The sequence below is a fragment of the Aquila chrysaetos genome, chromosome Z, assembly GCF_900496995.4.
Source record: "Aquila chrysaetos chrysaetos chromosome Z, bAquChr1.4, whole genome shotgun sequence".
NCBI classification, from domain to species: Eukaryota; Metazoa; Chordata; class Aves; order Accipitriformes; family Accipitridae; genus Aquila; species Aquila chrysaetos.
Window position 1 is genome coordinate 68,547,683 of NC_044030.1, and position 20,282 is coordinate 68,567,964.

At 43.3% G+C, this 20,282-nt stretch overlaps 1 protein-coding gene across 1 annotated transcript; it reads right to left on the reverse strand.

Moving 5' to 3' along the window:
- Nucleotides 1-446: 446 nt before the first annotated feature.
- Nucleotides 447-19,300, reverse strand: SNX18 (sorting nexin 18). The gene is made up of 2 exons (XM_041121034.1): nucleotides 17,408-19,300; nucleotides 447-3,335 (listed from the first exon to the last, which is right to left on the reverse strand). The coding sequence occupies exons 1-2, from the start codon at nucleotides 18,981-18,983 to the stop codon at nucleotides 3,082-3,084; spliced, it is 1,830 nt and encodes a 609-aa protein (XP_040976968.1). The 5' UTR covers nucleotides 18,984-19,300; the 3' UTR covers nucleotides 447-3,081.
- Between the last annotated feature and the right edge of the window lie 982 nt (nucleotides 19,301-20,282).

The window sequence follows — 20,282 nt, forward strand, 5'->3', positions numbered from 1 at the left end:
GTCTTACAACACTTTTAAATCAAGTGTACCATGTCATTGGACCCTGAAACTGGCAGAGAATCTAGAAAACATGCATAAGTCATAAATAGAAGCAACTCTTCTCTGCAAGTATCAGACAACAAAAAGGCTAGAAAACAAACTGATCTCATCATTTTGGCAGGTTCTTAATTTCTAAATGAAACGCTACAATGTGAACAAAAACATTATTCACACTCCACTTGCTGGTGATTCTGAGTAGATATATTCCCCTGATGGGTTAATTCCACAGTTTTCATTGGATTCAGCACTTCAACAGAAACCAATACCTCAGTGGGTCTTCCTGCAGCTTTCAATTCAACCTCTGTAACACCCAACAAGCATACCAGATACTTAACTACTTGTCAATACAAAAATTGTAATGCACCAAAACCAAATTACAGGAATGGAATAAAACAAAGGCATTAACATTATACTATAGAGCTAATTTGCTCTCCTCCGCATTTATTTATTTATTTAAAAGGATTCTGTTAGATTTCCTTTGATGCTTCCAAAGTCCCACACAATATACATTCACTTTATTGTAGAGTACATTCGGATCTCAGACCACACTATCCAGTAGTCCATCAGTCATGAGTGGTCAATGTCATACTTGTTCCAAATAAAATTAAAACCGTAGTTCTCGCATAGTGCAGTAAGCATTAATGGAGTTCAGGCTCCCTACATCACTTTAACTCCAACTCTATAAAAATAAATGAGGAAAAAAGGAAGATGCTAATAATATGAATGCAGAGTTGAACCTTTGTGAACTCTGCAACAATTCAGATCCAGGATTCCAGTCAAGATTTTTTGGTACATCAAGTTTAACTAATTAGCACTCTCACTTTTCCTCCACCCCAAAAATTCACAAATGAGAAAGTAAGGTGAAGGCCATGACAGTTTATTTGGGAAGACTGTACCTGTCTGATAATGTTGTATGTATGCATATCACAGCTTATCTTCCTCCTGGATATGTACATGTTGTTAACACTAACCTCCTAGAATACATCAGCTGGACCAAGATCAATTTCTGAACAGGTCTTAATACCTCCACGTAGAGTTAGTTTGATTGTAGTCTGATCTAATTACTGCAAAGACATTTAATAAAACAGTATCTGGCTTAAGCAAACATAATCCATGGAACTCAGCTCAAACCTAGCTCATCACTATCTCACGTAATTAGATGACATATAGGAAGCTGGAGTACTGCTGTGAAGAGCTGTTAGTGGAAGTGGTGAGTTTTGAATGTAGAACAAGACACCATGAGGAAGATAAAGAGCAACTCAGCCCTATGACTATGGTCCTTATTTTATGGTCAACCTTGTTGTTTGCAGCATTCTTTAATAGCCTGGAAATAGTCTTTCCCCACTGATTGTCCTTTCTTTTACAAATACTGTTTTTTTCTTCTTTGTTATTCTGTATTTTACTTCTTTGGGTATGTACGAGAAGCACTGCCAAACACAACCTGCGCAAAATAGTAATCTCCAAGCATTTGTGGATGAATCTTAAAACTAAAACTACATTCTCACATTTATTCCTTTAAAACAGGTGTGGGGTTAAGCTACAGAAGCACACATGATCGAGCGAAAGAACTGCACATTTCTGCTGCACAGGTGAGGAATGATTTGTACTTAAATGTAACTGTTGCTTAACTTCCTTCTCCAGGCTTTCATTTGTTTAAGCTATCTTTGATTAATTTAATTCAAAACAAAAAAATAAACATTTTGCTTCCTTGGAAGGTTTTGTTATTTTAGTTTAGGAGAAAAAAGATAGGATCAATAAACCCCCTCTTTCAAACTGACCTATAGGAAGGAATCCAACAGGTAAGAAACACAGACTTCAGACTTAATTCAAGGGAAATAAGCCAGAAAACTCTTTAAAAGATAGTGTTTACATATATATAAATGCACCCTGCTTGTCAAAAGTATTTATACAAAAATTAAGACAATTGTTAATTCTTGAGTGTTACAAACATAAAAATGCCACCTGTTTTCCAAGTCAGTTCAGCCATGACTTATTTCAGATCATATATATTACTGAACATCCCTGAAAACTTGTAACTTAGTAAACTAATGAATCACAGTGGAGTTTCAACTCAGACAACTGGCAATGTAGATGCAAGTCTGAAGTTAAACTGAATCAGCAACTGAAAAATAAGCAGATAATTTCAAACTTACAAAAAATGTTCCAGCCGCATAGCTTGCATTAATATCCCCTTGATACATATAGTTTTTATTAGGCTAGCTCTTCAAATTTCCACTCACAGTAATGCTATATACTAAAAAAAAAACAGAAAAAGAAACCTCACTGTATTACTCATTTCGGAAAGGGAATTAAGTGGCATATTTTTGTATATGTGCTTAACATGCCAGTACATGTAACAAGTAGTCTCCACTTTCAGGGAAAGTGTGAATAGATTTAAGTTCTCCTTTTTGAGCCAACATTTGTCATAAGACAGTACTTGCTGTGCAAACTGGATGGCAGCTGATTTTTTTCCAATCAATGTGAGGTTTCATAATCAGTTCCTGTCATAGGCATCAACCCTTCATTCATTCAATCATAAAAATGTGACTTACTAGAAAAGGAAAAATAGAGTCTAAAGGCACAGAATCACATAGCTGCTCTAGTAGGAGTCTGTAAACAGAGAATCATTTGAATTTAGGAAACCCAAATCTAGGAAAGTAAAAAGGCATCTGAAGCAGGCTTTTATCTAGCCAACTTCCTTAAAGACCCAAAGGGTTTTGAGGTCTACAAAGTATGCACTAAAATACCATATTTCAAAAAGCAATAAGGCAAATAGTATACTCATTATTCCAAAAAAGTTACAATGGTAGTGTAGGCATACACAGTATAACTTAGTTACAATGCGTGGTACTGTTTCTACTACATAGCCCTGTAACTGTTTCCTTTCTACATAATTGGAGATTAAACTGGGGTTCCAGGTGAACAAAACCATCCTTGTACCACCGTCTACCACTGGCAAGAGTTCTTCAGCAGCAGCAGCAATTGCCTTGCCGCCTGGGTCATGTTCATGCTGAGGGAAGTCCACAAATCAAAGATCAGAGATTAAACACTGTCATACTTGTGAAGAGCTTCTTCTAGTTTTTGTGTCACTTTTTGAAAAAAGAGTATTTGCTGCTGCAAGAAATGCTGCATCTGTGATTTAAAGTCCCTCACTCGAATTTTGTGGAAATGATTAATTTCTGCTAGGGTCGCAAAAGAAATAATGTTACAGCGTTCTTGAATGCCCTCAGCTTTTTGGAGCTCCATCTTCCCCTCTTCCACATGCCGCTTACTCTCCTTTACTTTGGTAAGGGCTCCTGTGGAAAGAACAAAACAAAATAGTTGAACTGTGAGGACAATGTAGACTCGACTACTGTACTTTAACAAGTGATTTAATAACAACAAGGATTTGTATAAGGCTCATTGTAAATGTATTTATATGTGTGCTTATATATATATGAATGAAAAGGAATAAAATAAAAGCTTTTTCATATAAAAAAATCACAGAACAGTGATTCTTGTTTAAAAAAAAACCCTACTTTTTAAAGGCTGTAGCTTGCAAAGGTTAGTAAAACATGCCTATTTCACAATCTTAAAAATCAGATGGTGTCCTTCAGAGAATAACTGATAAATATACCAGTAGTGGGAAAAAACAAAAGCACTAGAAAACTAGTCAGATCAATTTAAGCCTACATAAACATCAGACAAATAACCTCATTAAGAAATTGGACTTAGTGAAACATCACTTTTCCCAATCTTTGTGAAATGTCAAAAGGAGAACTGAATATGTAAAATCTTGCCATACCATTCTGCTTTTACACTACAGATATCCCCAAATTAATTACTGAGTACTAGAGAATCTAAAAGCTTATTTCAAAGTAGCACATGTCCAGGTAGACCTAACGCAGTCTTGTAAGAGCTAGAAGAAAAACACAGCGAAAGAATTGACAGTCCTCCTTCTCCAAATAGCTAATTAAAGCACTCACATCCTACAAAAATGAAGTATCACCCAGAACAGACCTACCCAAAGCAGACTCATATAATGACAGAATACCAAGATACATCTTAAGACATTCATTTTCTTGGACTCAATTACCCATAGAGCACCTTCTTTGCCTTAAATATTACATACATACTTTATTCTTATAACTAAAACCAATCAGACCAATACAGCTTTTATCTTCTCACAAGATATTAGGGATAGGACATTTTTCACATCCTTTACAATCACACTTAAGTTACTTGTTCCTTCAACTATTTGTAATGTCTTAACTCTTTCAGATTAGCCTTCTTACCATACACATGACTACAGTTCAGTGACGGGACTCCCTTTACATTGCCTTGAAGAAATGCTTTTCTGGACTCCCTACAGTGACACTAGGCAACAAGCTAACAGAGAAACCTCTCTGCATATATATTCCAGGGGGACAACCTCCAATCTATCTGCTGGGGGAGCAGGTTTGTTTTCTCATTAGCCTGAATCCACACATGTAGTAAACACCATTAAACAGTAAAAACGCGGTTCATCAGCAGTAATGCTATCTTGCGTCCTTTCCTTCCTATGCCTGTTTTAACAAGCCATTTCAAACGTGCCTCCCCCACTGCCCTGACACATCTCTGCAATTCAGATCTGGAGCATGACCTTGTGCCTGGACGCATCTGTCTTTGCTGCATGCACAGCGGGCTGGGATGCAACTGGGGAGCATGGCTGCCGCTTGCTGCATTTCGTTCAGGCACTTCTCATGTTCCCCTGCCTGCTGTGGCTCATCCCCTGCCCATCTCCAACCCCTCATCAGGCAGTCAGGTAGAACATAGGGTCAAGGTACACTCTTACTAGAAGCAAGTTAAAATATCAGGATTTGGCAGGCTTGGGGAAAAAGACTTTGTTGCATTTTTGAAATGAAACAGGAGCTATGTCTTGCATTATACATAAAATCTGGAATTCCTAAGATCAGAGAACCATACGTGACTTTCCTCCGTTCAACTTCTAACAACACCTTCTTAGGTGTTGCAGGGGATATTTTTAATTGCAGTCAGTCAGAAAATACCTCCTCTGTTATCAGTACTTTTTCTGCTTAATTTGCATTTAAGCTGTGCTCTACGTGGTTATCTCCTGTCTGCAGCCCGGGTATGAGCTCTCAGTCACGAGCATAAGATATTCCCCTCTGGTGTGGCATACTTGCAGAAAGACCTTAAGAAAGATTTTCCCTTTCTTTTTTGAACTGTGGCAGGGATGTTATTAAGAAGGTAAGCACAGACTGCAGGCTGCGTGGCTGAGGACACTGTTACTTGAGTGGCAGAGGCCATGCTCTGAACCCCGTGCTCCAAAAAGCTGCCCGAAGGCCAAGGGCAGTGGCTCTCCTGGGGGGCTGAGAGGTGGTGGCAGGGCTCCACACCTTCCTGGCCCCCATGGCATGCTGGCATGGTGGCTAAGCGCTTGGCATTGACTGCTTCAACTGATAGATCTCATCCTCTCTAGCCTGGCCCAAAAAAACACCACCGAAAAGCTTTTTCCACAGGCAGTGGTGCCAGCAGTGGGACTGTGCCAGAAGATCTGTATTTTCTCCTCTAAGGAGTGAGGAATCTGTGAGGTAGGGCATGATCTGAAAAATATTTAATCCCTTCTTCTGCAAAAAGGACGCTTCTTTCAACAAACAAAACCAGGCTTAGCAAAAATTTTCTCTGCATTCTGTGGGCATGGCAGGAATCCATGCACGGCTGTGAAAAACTGAAATTTGGGACTTACTGGAAGCCAGATGGAGCTGGTTAAATAAACATGACAACTCTTCAGTTGTGATGTGGGAAACAGCTTTAGATGTTATTTCTAGAATGACCAAACTGGAAGAAAAATACTGAAATTTACAGCATCAGCAGCTGAAAGCATAACTAAGCTCTGGAGCATGAATAATCTTAAAATTATTTTACATCAATAAAAAACATACATTACCAAACACTAAAGCCCTCCAGACTAGACATATCATGCATTATGCATTTTTTGCCACTGAAAAAAAAACCAGGAAAATATACAATTAGGGAAAGGAATCCAAGGGGAAAACTTGCAACCGTTAACACTGCTCTCTTAATGCATATGGATTCATACTGGTCTTATAGTGGAATTTCCGTTAAAACCTAGACAGACCACAACTGGACATCAGCAATATATGACAAAAGCTTACACATATGCTTAAGTACAAACTTGCTTGTTTTTCTGAAGTGCCTTTAAATACAGTGTTGAATTATTAGTAAAACAATTAATCTTAAAATAACTTAACAGAGGAAAATTTTAGCTTATTTTAGGACAAAGAACCTTCCCCAAACACACAGAAAAAAAGCCCATGTGCTTTATTTTAAGACGCAAATGATCATTTGTTGTAAAATGTCATTTTTAATTTGTTCAGCATCTACTGAAGTTTGCAAGACTTAGTAAATCTTAGGACAAAGTGTTGTTACTTTGCATGTCTTTGCAATAACATACCACATTTCAGCCCAAATTTTCTCCAAATACTTCTCCATAGCCTACAGCACTTGTATTTTAATCTACATGAGCAAAACTCTGAGCCAGAGGAGAGATTCATTGATGTCAAGGGTGCAATGATCCATGCAGGTTTCTAATGGCAAAAGGGGGGAGGAGGACAAGGTGAGGGAATTGGGGAGCAGAGAGCAGCCCCTTATGTGCACCCCTGCTTGAAAACAAGGGTCTTGCTCAGAGATGCCCAAGTACAGGACGGGTCCCATGGTAACCTCTAATGCCTCCCAGCCCACAACTTCTAACCCATTTCACCCCAGGCTGTACACTGTGAACTCCCCCACCTCCATCCTCACTAATCTATCCCTTGCCCTGAGCACTTAATCCAGCACCTCCCAGCACCCACTGCCACCCTCGCAGGCTGTTGAGGCTGAGCAAGCCCCTCCAGTCTAAGTACACCTGCAGAAACACCTTGTGGTTTCTGAATTTAATGATGTGAACATCACCATTGGTTTGGACAAGCCCCAAAAGCAAGATGTATTTAAATACAAAAGCAGAATTATGGCAGCCCTAGAAAAGGCTACCACACATTTTAGGGAAAAGAAATTAAAGGAGCCACCTCCTAATGCATATTAGCTCCAGGAAACCTCATGCTGAATACATGTCTGGGATAAATACCCACCAATGCACTGTTCCCAGAGGGATGGAATACATAAAAATAAATTCTTGGGTTTTTTTAGCTCCAGCTCTACAGATTCTGTAAAATCTTGCCCACGCATTTAAAGTTTCTCACCCAATGAAAAGACCTTCTGTCAAGACATCATGTTCCAGTGATGAGGACTAGCTTTCAAACGGCGAAGAGGGCCTGGATCAAAGATGCTGCAAAAAGTTGTGCTACATCTATTTCTGTTCTTAAAGGTGGGGAAAAGCAGATGTGAATGCTGTTTTTCATTGCCCAAAGCCTGGTGTTAAACAGAGAGTGGTGCTCACTGCATGCTGCTAAGGGCATAAGAGAAACTCGCAGGTTTCAATAGTTGTTCTGAAGTATGAGATTAGACAACACAAGACGATATAAACACATTTAACAAGGGACATGTGTAGTAATGTGCTAGCAGCCAAGACGACAGGGACAATGTAAAATTCCTGCTAGAAATAAATACTTCCAAGCTGTAAAACACACAATGCAAACAGCAATTTAAATGGGTGCTGAGGAGTTACCAGGAAAAAAAGCAGCGTATTGAGTCAGTAAGTTGGCCATGCAAACATGAGGTTGCAATGAGGCAGGAAGTCATACACATTCAGGAAAATTAAATAAAAAAAAGAATTCTTGAACCTGAGAGCACCCAGGTTTGGGTCAGCTGATGTATTTTCATTTCACCTGCAGTTTTATTACACTAATAAATGGTTTGAGATTGTGTAAAGAGTCAGCTAAGGGTGGGTTTGAATCAGTACTTGAAACTATACTCTCTCTCCCTCCACACTGTAAATATGTGTATATACCTGTAAACCCATGCTGTTGTGTATGTGTCTCCAAGCTCTCCAATTGCATAGTATGGTCAGCCTACCAGCAGCTGGCCCTACACTGGTTCTTCACGCTTAGTGTACATGACACAAGTCCAAGTTGCAGCCTGCAATGTGTCAAGAACGCAAAAGTTTGGGGGCTCACCTCATGAAGACTGCAATCAAGACTGCTCTTCACTCAACTCCTTTGTCTCACTTGACACCAAGTCTGCCCTGCACCTGCCAGCACACACAATCAGAAGCTGATGAAGAGCAGTAACTGCTAAGGGTGTACCATCTCCCCACTGCCCCATTTCCACCTCTTCTCAAAGCACCCGAACACCAGCTTTGGAGTGTTGCATACAGCAGTCAGGAGTGAAACATCAGCCGTGTCTGAAGCTACTAATCCAAATAAAGACAAGCCGAGAGAAAGGGAATTCTTTGGGACAGGAGCCCTTTTTGCTGTGTATTTGCACAGTGCTTACTACAGTGCACACCTGTTTCACAGCTGGGCTTGCTCGATTCTTAAAAAACACAAGCAGTAATTACTGATACTGTTCATAATGGTATCAATATTTCTGAAAAATCATCGCTGTGGCAGCAATGACTTAACTGCATACAGTAATACTGCATATGGGATGAAACACAAAGAAGCACTGGCTCAACACTGCTAGAATACAGCACTTGAAGCAGCAGTTAACTATCTGATGAAGTCAGGGATGTCTGCAATTCACAGTCACTCTCAGGAATGCCCTTCGCCTTGATATCTTACAAAGAACGGTATTTTCTGAAATACATTTTTAATGGAGCTGCAGGAGGGTGGGAGACTGAAGCAGTGAGCGGGGTGCCTGCCGAACAGTATGCGCTGCTCCTCACGTTACAGCTCTTTGCCTTTTCCCGGCTGGCTCCGGCACTGCCAGGAGGGAGGTGGGCACGGGGCGGCACACCGCCAGGGACACTGGCTGTGCTGCAGGTGAGAAGCAGTAACCGTTCAGGGAACAGAAATGGGGCACCTGGCCACCAACTCCTCCACCACAAACCTGTACTTAGTCTATTTGTAGACCCTATTCCTAAATGATACAGAAAAGGACAACAGCCGTAAATATGGCAGATTGGGAAAAAGTCCAAGGAGGGCGGTATTTCTGGCCTTGTCATCAGTGGTAACTGTGGCAAAACCAAAGAGTGCCATATTCTTGACCACCACCTTTGAGAAGTCCCCCAGCCAACAGGCTTCGGTGCGACAGCAAGATCTTGTGTCAAAGTCTGAAGGCTCTGCTGAGAGATGGCTCCCTCACAGGGAAGGACAGATAGGGTTAGAGAACACTGTGATCTTCAAAGAAACATCCAAGTTTGACAAAGAAAATCTCCCAGCACTTGTACCTCAGAAATCTTGTGCAAATAAAATGACCTGTGCAATAAACAATTTTTCATCTTTCCATTATCAGCAAGCTACAAAACAAGATTTGGTGCATTACTTACTAGAAAGTAGAACAACTGATATTTCCACACCATTCAGCTGCCCATCATATTAAATGGTCTAACAGTAGGCGTGATGTGTCCTTCAAAGCATGTTATTGAAGAAAGAGTTTTGAACTAGTCCAACAACTCCCTTTGCTTTACTTTTATTACAAGGCACTGTTCTAAGCTGAGACACCATCTCTAAAAAGAAGGGAAAACCCAATATATTTATGATGTTGCTTTCATCAAAGGATGCAAAAGAGAAAATGTAACTAGAAATAAGTTTCCTTGTTCCTTACCTAATGGTGAGATCATTTAAATACAGCTCTCCGCTTAAAGATTTGAAAAGGCAAACCCTGGCTAGCCCATGTGCATGTAGCACAGTTTTGATTTACCCTTCTTCCGAAAGAAACAACTGTGGAGGAAACAACATTATCTCTGATCCAGCAGACTGCAGCCAGAACAACCCTATCTACATGGCCATCCCACTTACACCAAATCTAGCAAAGGTGTTGTTACGGGATGACTCAAATGACTAATCCAATAAAAAACTGCATTTGGCCTGGAGGGGAGGGAGACAGTGGTTTAGTTTTATCAATGGCTTGGTTATGTGATCCAGCTCAGCCCAGGGCTACACAATCATTAGCTCCAATAGAAGGGAAGTTGCAGAAGCACCACGTGAAATTACACAAAACATGAAATCCTACTCTCACTCCCCCCCCAAACTTCCCCCTCTCAATTCAAAGTGAAATGATGAAATTGTGTGTGGCAGAATAGAGATTTTAACTACATTGACAGATTATTTGCTTAAGAATGCTCTGAGCACAGATTAACAAAAGAAGCCTACATTAAGATTCTGCAAATTCTTTACATTTTCTGGCCAAGATTTAGAATGGAAAGCAGCATAATGGGAATTTGCCTGAAATTAAAACCAGAAGACTTCTCCAGGAGAGAGTGAACTGTATAAAAGAAACGTCACAGGGAAAAAGTACCATTACAGTAATTAATGTAGGAATGACCCGTTACTTTAAAATCTGGCTTTACAGTTTTAAACAGAAAAAAGCAAGTGATCTCCAACATCAAAGGCAAAATGATGAAGTCTCTTGTTCTTTATGAAACTGCCAACACAACAGAGTTTTCAAAACCAGTCTTTCTAATTCAAAGATTATACTTTTCTCCTTAAGGGTGCAAAACTACTTTAACAACACACTCTTTTCCACAGTGAAAGTTAGAAATATAAAAATAAAATATATCAAATTGCAATTACTTTACTATTACAGGGATTTTTGTACAGATACATGAAAATCGCTGTAATGCTTTTAGAATCTGCAGCCTAACAAAAGTTAAAAAAGTGAGGTTTATTTTTTATTATTTTGTTGCCCATTGCTCAAAACAACCCCAGAATAAAATAATACTATCCTATAAATCTAGGCTTATAAACTACAGTACTGTGCTAACATCTAGGTTAACATTGACTGACTGCAGGGTTATTAATGTCATACAGAATTATTTGTTATTCCAGTTACCCTGTTGCAAAGCTCATTGAAAGCTGTCACCCAGAGACGCATTCTTCAGTTCAAAATGAAATCACCTTCTAATCTACACAATTCAGAGACCATTCACAAATAAAACAGTCTTTGCTAGAGATTATAGAAACTTAATTAACTCTAAACCCATCTGGTGGTTTTAACATATACATTGATTTAATTCATTGTCTTGGTTTCGGCTGGGACAGAGTTTATTTTCTTTCTAGTAGCTGGTACAGTGCTATGTTTTGGATTTAGTATGAGAAGAATGTTGATAACACACTGATGTTTTCAGTTTTTGCTAAGTAGTGTTTATACCAAGTCAAGGATTTTTCAGCTTCTCATGCCCAGCCAGCAAGAAGGCTGGAGGGGCACAAGAAGCTGTGAGGGCACACAGTCAGAGCAGCTGACCCAAACTGGCCAAAGAGATATTCCATACCATGTGATTCATGTCCAGTGTATAAGCTGGGGGGAGTGGGGGTTGGGGGAATCGCCACTTGGGAACTAACTGGGCATCGGTTGGTGAGTGGCGAGCAATTGCATTGTGCATCACTTGTTTTGTATATTCCAATCCTTTTATTATTGTAATTTTATTATTGTTATTATTATCATTATTAGTTTCTTCCTTTCTGTTCTACTAAACTGTTCTTATCTCAACCCATGAGTTTTACTTTTTCCTTCTGATTCTCTCCCCCATCCCACTGGGTCAGGGGGAAGTGAGTGAGCAGCTGCACGGTGCGTAGTTGCTAGCTGGGGTTAAACCACAACACCATCACACTTCTTCCTGCTCTGCTACAATAACAACCCGAAGTCACTGACAAGAACTGAACAGATTGTTTAAATGTACATATTCCGTCACTGATTGCATGAGATTCCACTCCAAAATTTAAAGCACACTTTTCACTAGGTTTTTTTTTTAAATTTTATTTAAATCCTCATGGCCTTCATGAAAGATATAAGCAAGACTGTGTAGAAAGCATTTGCCATTTGTTTGCTCTAGTCTGCTGATAAGACTCATGTTTTGGGGGCTAAGCCAAATGTGATTTCATTTTTTTAATTAGAATTTTCAAATTCTGTGCTATTTGAACGAGGCAATTTAAAATAAGCAAGGTACCAGCTGGATGAGTTTATGCAGTCTGCACACATTAACTTGGCATTTTAACTGTTCAAACAAAGTCTAACAATGAAGTCATGGAAAGATGCTGGAAAGGCTGAAACATGTCCTTGTTTCAAAATCGACTTGCAAAAAAGATCGGCCAGCTTGTTTGTTTTTGATAATGTGCTTACGAAGAGTTGCAAGAGGTCTGTGAGCTACTTTCCATTTTCAGTCTAAAAGTTCTTGTCTTCCCTGTTTGGATGGAAGTCTTCTTAGCAAGACCTGGAGCTCTCTCAGCTGCAAGAGAAGGGCAATGAACCTTTTCTCACCATCTAGATTCTTCATAAGCTTCGAGCTAAAAAGGCATTACATAGTCTTTGAAATAAAATTACTTCCTCTTTCTACAAAATAGTTTTCAGTTCTTCAAAATCTACACCGTCCTGCTACTCTCCAGCTGCCCACAACGTTTTCCCAGTAGACAAGGCCTTACCACCTGCAATGACCAAGTATCTGTAAGAGCACAGGAGGTGACAATGCACTGCCTGTGGTCAAACCTACTACAGGTGTGAGCTCTGATCAAAACCTCTCCAGCCCATTGGGACTAAGTGGGCACTGTGGATAGACTTTATGGTGTGCTGTGACACGTTCTGTCTCTCCCACAGGAGGAACAGTTACACTCTTCCTCTACTACCTGCTGGTTTTGAAAGAAAATCACTGGGGTTTTATCAGCTATGAACACAAACAGTGAACAAGAAGCAAAAATGCCATTCAGACATTTTTAAAAATAATTCTCTTAAATCTTGGTATGCAGAGGAAACGGAATTGCTGCCTACATCTTAGAAAACATTTAGACCACTTTCTCAAATCTGTTTTGCAAAAATCCTAACCAAAAGTTTGTCTGTCTACTGTTAACATCATAACGTTAAGAGAAAGGAGAAATCTGGAAAGCAGAGATGAAACAGCAAGTTAGTCCGTATTTCTTCCACTTTCAAGAATCACAAGAGGCCAATTATAGTAATTCCTCAAACAAAAATTGAAAGAAATCTGAAAACCCATAACTTCTCTACTTTCACTACGCAAATACGAAGACAAGATAGCCAGACAAGCATGAGCTAGAGTATTAGTGTACACTATCTCAAATTCTCACATGCCCATAAATTTTCTGAACCTGAACTTGCATGGGCCTGCAGTGAGCATTTATGTTGAAGATTATTGAAGTCATAGGATTTCATCACTTGAGTGAAGCTCTAGTATTTAATATTTAGGAATTATTTTGCCAAGAATGCCTAGGGAATTTCCACAAGTAGACCTTAAAAACACAGAAAAGAAGGCATTATCCATTACAAATTAAGTCAGGAGGCAGCTCTTCTTCTCAAAATTAAAGCAACTGAATCTACTGGTTTTTGAAAGATACACCAGTTCTGCAAAAGAAAATTACAAAAGTGCAGCTTAGTTTTTGAGTGTACTGAACTTAATATTCCTCTTCTATAAATGTTTTGCCAGACTAAAAAAAACTGAATACAAGTATATTTGACTAACATATTTGGATCTTCCATCCCAAAAAACACAAGCATGCACAGGAATACTTTCATGCAAGCACTTTAGAAGCATTTACCTATGGGGGGTTGAGGGCTATATTCATACGTGTATTTGGGTGCTTAGATGCTCAAGACACCACTCTGCCATCATCTACCCCTATAGGTGCCAATTTTCCCATAACTGCTTCGTTTTCCAAACAAAACCAATAAAACAACAAGTCATTTGTAAGGGATGTATGCCTTGGGGCTGCTATGCTCTGTGCCAGCCTCACTGGGACTCTCAAACCAAGCCTTTCCAGATGAAAATATGGGGTTTCCAACTCAGTGTATTCCTCACTGTAGGGCTCAGTCCAACGAATCTTCAGACCTGGTCTGGAGTGCACATGAAACCGGGTAAGGTCTCTCACAAAGCGCTGACAAGTTGATCCTCAACTGGCATGTGGGACAGAAAAGTTTGAATCCTTCCTCTGTCTCTTCTGGAGCATGAAATTTAACTCTTCCTTCCCTCACAGAAAATTCCTTAAACACTGGGTGCTCAAGATGAAGTAGGCAGAGGGAAAGGAATCTTTTAAAATCTCCTATTAAAGCCATTGCCATTTAATAAAATACTTACAATATTAATAAGAAAATAAGCAGTTTGAAAACATTCCCACAGTCCATTTGTTCACACGTTTTACGCAAGTGATCAAAATAACAACCCCTTTCTGCACACTTCGGATCATGGATGATGTCCCTAGCACAGGAGGCAGAAAGAAAGACCTGGACCCCAGAGCAATTAAAAGCACAACAGTTAACACATTTTCCTGCTGATACACAGACAAAGCAACAGCTTTGTCTTACATAGCTTCGGTTCATAATTCTAGGAGAAAAGACAATGCCCAAAATGCAGGGAAATTTTTGTCTCTGTCCTTGTTTTTGCAGAAGTTGCAGAAATGATTAAAAAACCTCAGACATGCAGACTTCTCAGTCCATACCACAAAACACAGTTCTGAATCACATTCAGCAGCTGTTCAGCTATCTGCAGTAGAGCAAACCCACAGCAGGACAATGCAGTTGAATATTCTACCCACAGACATGGGGGCATGTTTTGGGCACAGCTGCCTTCATTGTTTGGTCCTTCTCAGGTCTAGGGGAATACAGAAATGGAGTCTAAAAAAGGCCTTGTTTTTTATTGCAAGTGGACAATATAGTTGCACTATGTAGAAAACAAAGGAGAACTACTCCTAACTTCAGAGTTCATCTTTTTAAAGGCATGGCTATGTAAGCAATGCATCAATCAGGCTGCTGTTTCTGCCACTTCTAAGAGCACTTTGGGGTCATTTTACTGCACAAAGAAATTGTACACTAGAAAATGAAACACTTGAAGAAAGACACGTTGAGTCTATTTTTTCAGATGATCTATTATCACCAACAGATATTTGTTTAGTCTATACAGACAAACATAATTCTCAAAACTGTCAACTATTCCAGATAGTAAATTTAAAAGAAAGCTCTTGTGTCATAAAAACACCACGCAGTTCATATTTTCATCTGAAGTTTACAATTTGGAATTGAAGTTATACCGTGTTACAAGTAACTCTTAAGAGTAATAAAACAGCAATATCCTGGGTGTAAAAAACATCATCTTCTCAGTTTTCCTCCAGTCTACCTGTTTTGTAACAGGAATGACAAAAACAAACACATAACCCGGTTCTAACCCTATCATGAACGTGGACACTCAAGAGACCAGCCTCTCAAGCCCATGCCATTTTCTGATAGCAAGTAGGTACCTGGATTAATATTGCATTGAAGGCAGTATTAGCCCAGAGGCACTGGAGCATTAACACCTGCACGCAGACTGGCTGTACATCTCTCCAACCAGTTCCAGGACAGTGCTCTGGCACAAAATCAACTCTACGTACGTCATGCTCATGCACTGCTCTGGTGGTAGCTCATTTAGATGAACTTTCCCTGGTTCAGCAAGGTAACCTAACCAGTAAGCACAAATTCAAGCAGAACTATAAAAAAAACGGTGTTGAGTCAAGCACGTATCTTATTATTCCCAATCTTCTTTTCACAGTCTCGTCTCCAAAAATACTGCAGTGAAGAACTCTATATAGCCTTAAAGCTTGAGGATATATTATTTAAATACTATATATAATCTGCTGACTTTTTCCACCTAATAAAAAAAATCTCCCTTTTTTCCAGAAGCTTACAGATAATCTCATTATTAGTTGACAACCCACTTTAAAACGCTCTACTCCCAAACATGAGGCATTGCCAAGGCCACCCCTGTCTCCAAATCTAAAAATCCTGAAAGTTGTTATCAGAACACAATGAATGCCACAGCAGCTAGGAGAACAACTGCTCAAAGGCAAGACTGCACACTTCCCTTTTCTCTTCAATATTAAGATTGTTTAAGTTTCCACTCACAATTGTCAAGATTCAACAGAAGAATGGAAATCTGACTTTGACGGATACAATTTTTATGAAAAGCTTACTTTCTTAAATAACAACAAATTGTGCACTTTGTACCAACTCTGTTTCCTCAGATTTTCCCAGCAATAATGCACACCTCCCGGAAGCCTGCCTTTCTGATCTGTTGAAAGAAACTCTTCCAACTCTTTTACTGTCAAACTCAAGGTACTGTTCCTGATGGAAAAACCCTGAAAATGTCACATAAGGGCACAAAACAATGATTGACCGTGGGTGACAAGTCAAGGTCTGCCTCTTGGGATACAGAACACTGCTTATTCATCTCCAAAATAATTTTCAATAAAGCTCACGCATTTTCTCAGGTAACTCTTACACACACCCATTTCTGCAGAGTATATGTGATGTTTTCTCGGTCTCTTTTACAGCTCCAATCCCCCTCCCCCTCCCCCGATCTTTGAGTTGAAAACTACAGGTAAGGAATATAACAGCAAAAAGAATGAATGATGGCCTAGTCTTCTCACTATGATGAGGAATATATGTATATCATTAATTTCACAGCAGGGAGATCATCTACACACACATAGCGCTACAAACTTGTATTTCTCTGAACATGTGTCACCACTTGTATAGCAAATGATTCTTCCATTTTTGGAGTTTCTTTCTCTCTGTTGGATCACAAAGCACCATACAAACAGCAATCTAAACCTCAGAAGCATGTTTCAGCTCTAAAGATGCTGAAAGGGTAACAGGTGAGCAACATCTTTTTATGATAACAAGGGCAAAGGATGAACAACTCCAACTAAGAACACTGGCAGACCATTACTCTTTCAAAGGCCCCAAGAGATTTTAATGTGTGGCTGAACTGAGAAACCCCAGCAACTTTAAACATCTCATCTGACCGTCTGACACTGCAAAATGCACACACCACCATGCCCACCTCAAACAAGGTGGTCAGTCGGAGGAGTACCTGCATCTTCAGATTACTTCATATTTATTATCTACTAGATCAGAGATTTAAGACACCTAACGTACATCAAAGAGTAATAGATGTTTTCATACCACTTCATTTCCAGGGTTTGTAAACAAACCCATTAATCTTTAAGGTGTCAGCAGTATAGGCAGATGTGGTTTCTTTCAGACACACAGCCAAATGCAGCAACCTCTGACCAGTAAAATTCTCAACTATGTCTAGACCTTTGGCACAGAATGAAAATTGTCACTGATGTGTTTCTTGTATTTTTAGCATCAGTTTACCTGAGTAACCACAGAAAGATTTAACGCAAGGCCTGCAAGCCAGACAGTGCAAATTTAGCCCCTAGTCCCTACATCTGTGTGCATACCACTGATACACAAAACTTCCATCATTTCAGAAAACACATAAGGGTGTTACCTTTCTGGACGTGGATGATGTCTGGAAAGTTAGCCAAATGCCCCTGATACAGCGCTAACAAATCCATCACAGGATCTAGGTCCTGCCGGGGCTGATCTGCAAAGAGGTCCCCGATGGCATCGTAGGCTTCTGCAGTGAAGGCTATGGCTTGGTTGAGGCCAGCCGAAAAGGCCTGCTGGTCCAGCTCAAACGCCTGACTGAGGCACTTAAAGGAGTGCCCCACCTTCTGGTATTCCTTCTTGAAACCAGTGACTTGTTTGCGGGCAAATTCGTTGGCGGTGTGATTAAGCTGCAGGGCGCTCTCGTCCATCTTCTTCGTGAAGGCTTTGAAGCCATCTACCTGGCTTTCCACCTCCTGCAAGTCCAGGCTGGCCCCAGGGCCCGCGGGGACACTGATGGTCAGGAAAAAGTTGGCACCCACCATCTCGTCCTTCTCAGCCTTGCGCTTGCCTTGTTTCCAGGCCTTCTCATCCGTGCTGGGACAGGTGAGGAAGTGCTGGAAGGCATCGCACTGAGCCAGCACGGGGTGGCTGCACATGTGGTCCATCCACCAGGCCAGGCCTTTGCGTCGTTTGGAGATGAAGTCCTCCTCGAAGCGGCCAGTGGCCTGCTTCTCTGGTAAGTGGGGCACGGAGATGACGGGGAACTTCTCGGCCAGGCGACCGTAGAGCCAGTCAAAGTGCTTGTAGCGGCGGTGCACCTGCTGCCCGGTGTGGCTGGGCACCAGCTTGTAGGCGATGTAGCTCTTCATGCCCTTGAACTTGGTCTGCTTGGTGGGGTCCTCGATGGAGCACTGGAAGGGGTAGGGGTTCTCCTGCCACTCGGGGCCCCGGGGGCCCAGCACCACACACAGCTTGTCCCCGTCCTTCACGAAGCCCGACGCCTCGCCCAGCACAAAGGCCTCCCCGCCAGACTTGACGAAGGTGGAGAAGCGGTTGAGGTTGCGGCTCACCGTGGCCGAGCTCTTGGCACCGCCACTGCCGCCGCCGCCGGGCGGGTGTGGGTGGCCCGCCGGGTGGCCGCCGCCGCCGCCGCGGGAGCCCAGGGAGAGCTCGGACCGGGTGGACAGGCGATAGCGGCCAGAGGCCGCGCCGCCCGCCGCCTCGTAGTCGGGGTAGGAGCTGCCCAGGGCGCCCGGCTCGTCGGCCACGGTGGAGCTGTCGTCCCAGTCGTCGTCCCAGTCGTCATCGCTGCCCTGGCTGGGCTGGTAGGAACCGCCGTAGGGCGCCGGCGGGAAGGGGTACCCGGCGGCGGCGGGGGGCAGCGGGAAGGGCTCGGGCGCCGCCGCCGGCGGGGGCTGCTGCGCCGCCGGCTTGAAGGCGGCGGGGGGCGGCAGCGGCTCGAAGCCGCCGGCGGGGAGGTTGGCGTAGCGGGCGGGCGGCGGCGGCTCGGCGGCGCGGATCACCTGCACGTAGGAGGCCGGGAAGAGGCCGCGGTCGCCGCGGCTGTTGACGCCCTCCAGCCAGCCCTCGATGTCCTGCTCGCTGCAGAGGCTCAGCACCTCGTGCTCCCGCAGCGAGATCTCCCCCGGGTTCTCCGACCTGAAGTCGTACAGCGCCCGGGCCCGCAGCGCCATGGCCCCGTCGCCCGGCCGCCCCCCGGGGCGGGGGGTGGAGGTAGCGGTAAGGGGGGGTCCCGGCCGCCGCCGCCGCCGCGGTGCCGCCGCCCCCTCACCGAACCGCGCCGCGCCGCGGCGGCGGGGCTGCGGCGGGAAAGCGCCGCGGCCGCCCTCCGCCTCCGCGTCCCAGCCGGCGGGCACGCTGCGGCGGCTGGCTCCCCGGGCTCCGCTCCGCTGCGGCGCGGCAGGCTGCGAGTCCCGGCTTCACCCCGGCAGGCGAGGCAGAGCGCGGGGGCCGGGCCGGCGACCGTCCCACGTCGCCAGTTTCGCTAATCCAGAGCCGAGAGGCAGGGCGGAGGAGCCGAGCGCAGAGCGGCCGCCCCCATCGATGGGCCCGGCCCGCCCCTTCCCCGCTCGCCCCCTGGCGTCCGACCGCCCGCGGGGCTCCCGCCGGGGCCCGGGGCAGGGTCGCGGCCCGGTGGCGCTCCCAAACTGCCCCCTTCGGAGCGTGTCCTACCAGGTTTCACAGGGCGCAACGCCTGCACCTTCCACCCCTTTAAATGCCTTGACTGATCTCTCACGAGTCTGCCAGATTTCCGCCACTCGGGCACCTCACGGTTCCTCCCGACCCCCCTCAGAGGGCTTCCAGCACGTCTCCAGGCTTGGCCGAGAAGTTTGGGCTCCTTCTCGGGTGCTTGGTTTTCCTCCCCGGGCTCCCACGTGGTGCGCGGGACGAACCACTGCCCTGGCTGCTCCGGCGTCTCCGCAGGAGGTGCGGCACACGCAGATGCGGTGGTGGGGGTTGCCCTGTTCCTGGAGGTCCTCCTCCAGCGCCTGTTGCCTACCAAGAAAAGTAAGGTTGGAGTTAGGAAAGCGTGAGTTTTGCTTGCACGTGATGTGTGTTTTAGCCCTCTCGAAAAATGTGGTCATGCTGCTGATGTTCGGCTTCTGTGGAACAGCCTCGATCCCATCCCGGTGCTTTTTTCCTGCCCTGGTCATCTCCCCTCGTAACTCCTGTGGCACCTGGTCCTCTGTTGTTTAATCGCACGGATCCCATCCCATTAATCATCTTTGAGCTCTCTTTGGATCTCTGGATACAAGTTTCTCTCAAGATTTCTACCTGTTCATGAACAATTAGAAGTTCTCTGGAGGAGATGTGCCTGTTTGCTCCCCGGTTCTTCATGCTTTCCCATCAGCATCCCACCAGATACACAGTTCTCGCTTGTTTCTCTGGCATGGTTCAAAGTGTATGTGACTTCTCAAAGGTCTTCCTGTCAAATACTTTGTCTTCATCTGGGAGCGATTCACTGGAATGCT